This window comes from Propithecus coquereli, unplaced genomic scaffold (genome assembly GCF_000956105.1).
Source record: "Propithecus coquereli isolate 6110/MARCELLA unplaced genomic scaffold, Pcoq_1.0 Scaffold76, whole genome shotgun sequence".
In the NCBI taxonomy this organism is placed as follows: domain Eukaryota; kingdom Metazoa; phylum Chordata; class Mammalia; order Primates; family Indriidae; genus Propithecus; species Propithecus coquereli.
In genome coordinates this window covers 790,618-799,395 of record NW_012153729.1, presented here as the reverse complement: position 1 = coordinate 799,395, position 8,778 = coordinate 790,618, and the positions used below count along the sequence as shown (strand labels likewise).

At 51.9% G+C, this 8,778-nt stretch overlaps 1 protein-coding gene across 1 annotated transcript in view; it reads left to right on the top strand.

Annotated features, from left to right (window-relative positions):
- The window catches only part of RGS9 (regulator of G-protein signaling 9), an 81,255-nt gene that overhangs the window by 64,405 nt on the left and 8,072 nt on the right, over positions 1-8,778 (top strand). The window contains exon 16 of the mRNA XM_012662219.1: positions 2,556-2,673. Within this exon, the coding sequence (XP_012517673.1) occupies positions 2,556-2,673 (118 nt within the window). The remainder of the gene's footprint in view (positions 1-2,555; positions 2,674-8,778) is intronic.

Genomic DNA, 8,778 nt, shown 5'->3' with positions numbered 1-8,778 from the left:
TTGCAGCCAAATGGCTCTTACTGAGATGTTTGCTTGATGAAAATATGGGGGACTGGGGGGGAGTACTGCTTAGGGGACAAGTGCCTCCCTTGCTTCAGCATGCCGTGAAATCACTCTAGCAAGATTTCTTTAGTAATTCCTGCCAGTGAGTTTTGTTTCCCTTAACGCTGGTTTGAAAGAGTTTTGATGATCAGATCAATAATTCCCCTTATCACAAATGGAAGCATCTCACTGGTTTTATATTAATAATGGCTGTACTTCTCCACCCTTGAACTGATGTATGGGAATGAATTTAGCTACACCCTTGTGTTTAAATCGTTCCAAGACTTTAGAGAGAATAGCATATCGCACCCCGAGAGAAAATGCTACCCCGGGAGGAAGCCAGCAGTAACATCCTGAGTATTCTTTTGGCCCCAGGGGACTGCCTTTTGGAAGTCCATTAACTAGTTCATTCTCACTTTCATTGAAGATGTGGATCATCTCTTCTTGTAGAGCCACTGGGACGGTGGATGAAATAATGTTCCGAGGGGCAAATTGAACTCTTTTTTGAGGGCAAAAAAATACAGGGATTGAAGATTCAAAAGAGTAACCAAGTGACGGTTTGAACAAAGTCGTGGGGCTCTGGCAGAGGTTTCCCCACCGGCAGCCGTGTGTCCTGTCCCCCCGTGGTCAGTAAATGTTCCCATTCGCGGGTTCAGCCCACGCTGGGCTTTTCTCCAGCATCTTCAGTCAATGCAAAAGGGGTGGGGGTGGGGGCTGGACCAGAGCCTTTATCAAAAGGGCTTAAAAAAACACCCAACTTAGTTTCATTCTTGAGGATAATGACCCTGTTATGAAAAGGATAGAAAGGAGGTCTTTGTGGGGCTATTCTTCTAGGTTTACAGAGTGAGGAAGGGAGTTCAGTGTCCCTGGGGATTTAAAAGCTGCTCCTTTAAGCCAGAAGAAAGGGCTGTAATAGTTCCAGAAGTTCTGCCAGAAAGTAATGGGGAAAGGAAAGGGAGTTTTGTACTTCTCTCTCCAGATATTTTATAATTCGGGGCAGACAGGAGAATTCAGCTGGGATCTTTTCTGGGGCACAGCTGGGGCTCTGAGTTCCTGGGGTGGCGTAACCGCTGGTGGAGTGCTTGGCTTTGGGGTGGGGCTTTGCAGTCGGGTAATGTTGCCTTCACTATTGTGAGTGAGAATTATGTGTAAATGCTTTTGCGAAGTGTGAAGCTTGGCCTGGATCCATGCAGGGACTGCAGTGGGTGTGTGAATTTGTCCCATGACTTACAGGTATAAGACAACGTAGTAAAACTTAATTTTCCCGGGACAAGTTAAACCTAGCTCCAAGCCTTCCCTTTGATGGAGCTAGTGAGAGATCCAATATGAGGCTTTACTTCTTGGTAGGGAAGCCCTTCTCCTCCCTGGGATAGACACAAGAGTTCTAGGCATTTATGTAGTCCAGAAATTTGGAGTAGGTCCTAGGTCTTTGGTCTAACTGCTGCTGAAATGCATATTTTCCAAGCCTGTGTGGGCTCTCAAAGGCAGATGTCTCAGCTGCTCACCACCCTCTGCAGCCCTTAGACACCCAGAGCTTTGTCCTGGCTGCTAAGGCCGTGGTAGAGAGAGTTTGGTTCCAGGAATCCATGTTTGGCTTCTGAAGAAGGTTCTGACACATGCCAAAGATACTGTGCATGAGCAAGGTACCACCAGCTCACCTCTCCCTTCGGGGCCCTTCCCTCTTTCTCTGTCCACTGAGGCCTGGCCCTCTTGGACAGTCCAGCTCCTTCCTTCCCTCCCAGAGTCTTGGCTTTTTTTTTTTTTTTTTTTTTCTTTTGAGACAGAGTCTCACTGTGTTGCCCGGGCTAGAGTGCCATGGCGTCATCCTAGCTCACGGCAACCTCAAACTCCTGGGCTCGAGTGATCCTTCTGCCTCAGCCTCCCGAGTAGCTGGGACTACAGGCATGCGCCACCATGCCCGGCTAATTTTTTCTGTATATTTTTAGTTGTCCGATTAATTTCTTTCTATTTTTAGTAGAGACGGGGTCTCGCTCTTGCTCAGGCTGGTTTCGAACTCCTGAGCTCAAACAATCTGCCTGCCTCGGCCTCCCAGAGTGCTAGGATTACAGGCGTGAGCCACTGCGCCTGGCCCAGAGTCTTGGGTTTTTAAAACCAAATGCTCCAACTCTCTCCAGAGGCTGGAGCCCTTGGGCGTCCAGCACCCGAGCCCTCCTTGCCCGCTTCTTTCATGAAGATCTTACAGGAAGTTAAGATAACAAGCTCATTTCTAAACATAAGGTTTGTCTGTAATCTTCACCATCCAAACAGCCTTCCTCAAGCCCAGCCTAAAATCTGGCGGCAGCTGGTGCTCACTGTGTTCTCATCCTCCCTGGGGGGAGGACGGAGCCAAGGCTGGACATGGCCCTGAGGGCCCCGCCTGAGTTTCCCTGGGAAAAGGAGGGAACGAATCCAGATTCTGGCCTCCCAGCCCCCACTCCCATCAGGTGTGACAGTGTCATCGTTGGGCAAGCAGTGTCATTTTTCACCAACCACCAATCTGTCCTTCCTTCCAGCGCCAGCCTCCCATTTATGCGGCGTCACCTGCGCTCCAGCCCGAGCCCCGTCATCCTGAGGCAGCTGGAGGAAGAGGCCAAGGCTCGAGAAGCTGCCAACACGGTGGACATCACCCAGGTCATGAGCAAGCTGGACCGTAGGAGCCAACTCAGGAAGGAGCTGCCTCCTAAATAAATCTGTGGTTGCTGGGGGTGGGGGCATGCACTTGGGAGGCGCAGACAAAGAAAGGCAGGGCCAGAGTCTAGAAGATTCCATTCCCCATGAGTGGCGCGGTGGAGTCATCAGGTCCGTCCCGTAGTCCTCTAACTTCCTTCGTGGCGGACTTGCTGATGCCACAGCAGCTAGAGCTTGTTCTGCTCAGCAGGGGACGGGGTCGGCCATGGCGGCGGGTGGGGGCACCCGACTCGGTGGCTGCGGGACTGCCTGTCTTACCTTAGCGAGTTCTGGCAGTGAGAACCACAGGGAAAACAGGCTGCTTCATGTACCACTATTTGCTTTGGAAAACTAAAGAGAAGGCCTCTCCCCAACCACAAGGCATAGTTTTTCCAGGAGCATTTGTTTAAAGTAGCTTTATGAAGCTCCTCATCCTGTCTCTCCAGTTTGGACTCTTGCTTCCAGAGCAGTCTGAGATCCCCTCCAGGGACGAGTTGCAGGGTTCCCCTAGAGAAGTACTTCCCCCGAGCCCCTCTGTCACACCCGCCTGGAAAGGCCCTGTTACGACATCTCTCCTGTTGAGTCTGTTCTTTGTCATGGTTACCCGAGGGCTGGTGGCCTCTCTTCTTCCCATCTTCCCAGACCCTTGTATGTGCTGGGGAAATAAGTAGCCTGTAGGAATGAAAGGCCTCTAGGGCAGTCAGATCAGATAGCCGGCAGAGGAGCATCTTTTTGGCTAAGGAACAGAGGTGCTGATGTGTCTTCATTCGTGAGAAGAAGGATGGTAGATGTCTGTGGCATTAAAGGTGAGTCAGGATCAAAGGTAATACTCCCTGGGGTATTTTTGAGGTATTGGTGCTTCTCCCCTCGGTAGGTGTAGATTAGGCCAGCCCTGTGCGCAGGGGTAGAAAGAGAGGACAGTTCGAACTCTGACCTCGAGAGGTCTAGAAGGTCATTCTTGAAGTTAGTCTTGCCCCCTACACCTGTGTAAGAATGCAAAAGAGATAAGACCAGAGGTGAGCGAGAGACCAGCCTTGCCAAGCAGGAATACTCACTTGCTCAACACGTTTGTTGGGCACCTGCTGTGTGCAAGGCATTGGTGAATAAGTGAGACATATTTCCTCCCTCATGGAGCTTATAGTCTAGGATTGATACAAAATATTTAAGCAAATTCTCAGGTAGCTGTTGCCGTGTAACAACCAGCCACAAAACTAGAGTGGCATACAGCAAAATGCGTCTATTATTGATGCACATTGGGGTCATCCATGTGGCTCTGTTGATCGTGGCTGGGGTCACTCACATGTCTGGGGGTCAATCTGTGGCAGCCCAGGCTGGGCTGTGTGGGATGAGTCTTTTCTGCTTCCCGTCTCTCCCGTCTGCAACTGCCCAGCCTGGGCGTGGTGCCGTGGTGAGGGCTGAATCGCAGGGGAGCCGGTGGGAACACACAAGGCTTCACACGGTCTCTTCCCCTTCATTTTATTGGCCAAAGCAAGTCATCCAGCCAGCCCAGATTCCAGGGGTGGGTAAATGGACTCTATCTCTTCCGTGAAAGAAGTTTCAAAGTCTCATGGCAAAAGACATGGACACAGGGACAGCTAAAGCATCGGGGACATCACTGCAATTCACAACACAAATACAAGATAAAATCTGTTGAGTGGATGATGAAGGAAATGGATGTGGTTCTGTAATGAGGAAGCAGGATTTGTGTAGGGTGCATCTCTCCAGGGCAGTGACAGAGAAGCAGAAGGTGAGAAAGAGGTGGCTGACATCTGGGCCAGGCAGGGAGAGCGTTGTAGGGAGAGGGGAACTCGTGGGCAGCGGCCCTGGGGTGGGAGGTGGCTCAGAGTGAACTGAAAGGCCAGGGGATGGGGCCTGGCGGATGAGAGGGAAATGGTAGGAGAGGAGTTTGGAGAGTGGGCAGGGGCCGGGTCATTGGAGACCTCCTGGCCGTCGTAAGGAGTTTGTGGTCACTGGTTTCTTGTTAGCAAAATGATTCCAACCCGGAAGGCGGGAGCTTACGCTTCCCCTTTTCACTAGTCGTAGGCTAGTTCACACTCTGAAAGAGCACCGAGAGATACGCTTTATTCACCTCTCTTTTGAAGACTATTGGAGTCCCCCAACTCAAGAGGGTACCCCAAGCAGACATTCTAGAAAATGAACCTTTGTAAACTAGGTAACATACAGGAGGGGCCATAGTTACTCGTTCACTACTTGGAGCCTAACGCTTGGGACCTTGCAGATTCCGCACAAGCGTGTGTGATGTGAATGGCAGAACGAAGGAATGAATGAATGAATGAACGAATGGAAAGAGCCCTGGATTTGGAGAAACCTGGGCCCTGGTCCTGGTACTAGCACCAGTCACGAGGTCTTGAGCAAGTCCCTTACCCTCTCTGCTCCCTCGTGTGTGAAATGGGCCAGACCCACACTTCTCAAAACACACTTTGCGAATCCCAAGAGGGCACCCAGTCTGGGGCACCCATTTTACTTGAAGATTTGGAATGGCAGGAAGATTAGATAATCTTTAAAATTTCACATTAAAATAACTATGAATATATCATGACGTAGAAAGCTAAATGCCCATGAACGTTTTAAGATACAATTTGAGACTTCAAAGGCGCCTTGTGCCTGGCGGTGGCAGGTTCAGCCTTTGCCCTCAGGCCCGGGGGAGCCTGTGGACCCGGCTCTGCCGCCGTTCGGCCTAGTTTGGTGGGAACGTCTGAGCAGCGTGAACGCAGAGGATGGTTGCTGTCCTCCCAGTTCCTCCATAAGAGCTGAGATTCCACACCTAGCAAGACGGTGATGAGGGTGTCGAATAATCATGCATTCTTCAGGGCACAGATCACGTCTCGTTCATCTTCAGCCCAGCGACCTGCCACCCCACATGTCACAGGCTCGCGCTCGTGGCATCTCTCGTCCCGCCGCCGACTGCGGTGTGCTCTGTGTCAGGCACACACAAGGTGCTCCCTGTGTGTGGCTGGAAACCTGCTCGGCGTCGGACACACAGGTCCCACACTCTAACGAGAGGCGCGGCGCATAGACAAAGTAGCTGATCATTGGTTATTACGTGAATGAGTGAATGAGCGCCTCGATGTTGTGCGTCTGGAGGAAGGTCTGTGATGAGTGGCTCCACTGCTGGGTGGCAGCAGTTGTGTCCCACAGATGTGTTTTAAAGACCTGCTTTGTGTAAGAAGGTGGCAGGTGCTATGATGGATGCAAAATTGGGCGGAGCGGTCTCCCCCCTCGAGGAGGTGACCAAGGTGCGTGGATGCGAACGGCAGTAACATGAGGCAGAGTGCAATTGAGACTGGAGGTGACCAGGGGACACGCTCGAGGAGTCCAGGAAAGAGTGAGGCGAAATAGTGCGGTTGGGAGAGCGTTAGATTGGAGGAGCCCAGAGATGGGAGAGAACCGTTCTGTCTGGAGGATCCAGACAAACTCGCTGGAGGAGGTGTGTTTGAGGGGCGTCTTCAGGGAGGGCAGGGTGTCATCAGACAGAGACCAGGGCCCTGCAGGGCACGGGAGTGGAGCCCAGGCAGAGCTACTGCTGGCCAGGAGAAGGTGCTCCCTCCATGCAGACACAGCCCTACACCACCTGCAGAGCAGGGCACAGCTTGCATAGCCATTTGGTGGCCCTGAGCACAGGCCCCATGAAGCAAAGCTGGAGAGGGCGGGTTGAAGCTGTATCACGGAAGGCCACGTGCTGGGACGTGGACTCGTTCTTGTCGGCCGTCGGAGCTGTGAAGGGCCTTGGTCTTGACACCAAAGCTGTGCTGCAGGAAGTGGGTCCTGGCAGCGTCTCGGTCCTTAAGTACCACTCCCCACCCGCCTCTGGCTGGTCTAGACACCCCTTCTCTGGCTCTCCTTGCACTCTGCTCATGCCTCTGTCTACGAGGCATGGAAGCAATCAGTTTATGCATCTGTTTCTCCCACTGGTCTGTAAAACTCCCAAAAAGGAGAGACTGTGTCTTGTGGGTTTTTTTGCCCTCGGGGCTAGACACGGTATGGGCATGTGGCGGGGCTCTAGACGTGTGATGGGCTTCGGCAGCAGAAGTTGGGAGCTGAGGAGTGAAGATGGATGGGAAGCTCTGGTCTCTGTCGAGAGGAAGGTCTGGACTAGGAGAGCAGTGGTGCAGTCGGAGGGAAGTGGCGAGATCCTGGAGGCGGAGTGGACGGGACCTGGTCAGAATGGGGTGATGTGGGAGAAGGAATTAAAGAGGAGCAGGAGAGTTTGAGCCTCCAAAGATAGGGGTGACATTAAGAAAGATACAGACTACACAGAGTGGACTGGATTTGGGGTAGTGGTCGGGGAGGCTGCAGGAAGGTTTAGGCGTCCCGCATGGAAACGCAAACACCATCCATGTGACCAACACTTACCGAGATCTTGTGCCAGATACTGTGGGGCCGAAAGCCTGTCACGGAGCTGCAGGCTAGAAAAGAGACAAGCACACGACAGGACTCACAGACACGAGGATGTCAGGACAGACAGACTGGAAGGAGAATGCCAAGCAGGACGTGCTCAGTCCTGTCTGGAGGCTTCGAGCAAACCGGACCTCAAAGGTTGAATAGAGTTTTCCAAGTGGGAGGCAGAGAGCTGTGGTTCATCATCGTACTCTCCCTTCTTCCTGAAAGGACTGGAGGCGGCTTGTAATATTACAATACTATATGATGGAACCTCTGAGATAGATTGAAAATCGATTTTATTACTATTATTATTTATTTTTGCTTAAACTAGTGGTAAGAATGAAAATCAATTTTAAAAAATAGGGTTGTGCACAGCGTACCTTGGATGACCGAGTTATCGCACGGAATGGTACATTTTTTTTTTTTTAACGTTAAATTTTGCTCTGAGATTTTTGACAGCTACCAAGCAAAATGAGAGACATATTGGCTTTGGGATTTTATTGTGTCATGAAATAAAGCATTCAAGTCCTTCTTCACCTAGATCCTTTCCCCACTGCTAGGTCCCAACAGGAAGTTGAAAATGTACTGAGAGAGAGAGAGAGAGAAAAAGACACACACACACACACACACACACACACACACACACACACACACACACACACGTTGATTTCTAAGCCATTCCTGTTCTGGGCACGAAGGGCGCAGAACTGAATAAGATGCATTAAGTCTCATTGCATTGAGTTAACATTTTAGTGGGGGAGATAGACAGCAGGTAATAAATAAGTGCTTTGAAAAAAAAGAAAGCAGGTTCAAGTAATTCTGAATTATGGAAGGGGAATAATTGTAGATGGATTCTCTCACCTGGAAGTGATTGTTGAAACTGTGAGCGTGGACAGAACTCCAGGGAGGGAGAGCGGACGGGGAGAGGAGGGAAGGCTCAGAGGGAATCCTGGAGAAGGCTGCATTCTCAAGGTGCAAGAGAGGAGAGAAGAGCTAAGAATGGGGTGAGGGAGCTGTGAGAACGCGTCCCCGAGGGAGGGAGGGGAGGATAAACGTGGGCGGGCAACAGTGTCATATAGAGACAGTTAGCGCTGGTGGGACAGCCCCTGGGCCCCTCCCGCCTCCCCTGTTACGTGCTGGGCATCCTGCCAGGTGCTGGGGACCACTGGTGAGTGAGAGACGCCTTGGGGTGCTTACAGTGCAGCAGGAAAGACAATTGACACCAAAGAGTGTGGCCAGCTGTATTACTGGGAAGCCACGTGATGCATTGGGAGGGCTTGGCAGGGACCACTGTCCTGGGAGGGGGTGGAGACTTGCAGAGGTCAGCAGAGGCTACAGCAGAGGGTCCTGGGGCAGACAGTGGGTGTGCGTGATCGTGACCGGTGGCCGGCCTGGGCCACCCACCCTGGAAAGCTCCGTACGGCTCCTGGGGACTCAGGGCTTGGTACGCTTGTGCGGCTTCACCGCTGTCTCACCTCCAGGCATCCGCTCTTTTCCACTCTGACTCCTGCCTCCCCCTAACCTAAGTGTTGCCAGTGCTCTGTCCGCCAACCCTAAACTCTCACGTTTGGTAGTGAAGGGCTGCAGGTCCCTCCCCAAGCCTGAGGTCTTGCAAGAGCATCTGTGGCTCCTGTCACAGCCCCAGCAGGTGGCAGCTGCTCTTGCTGC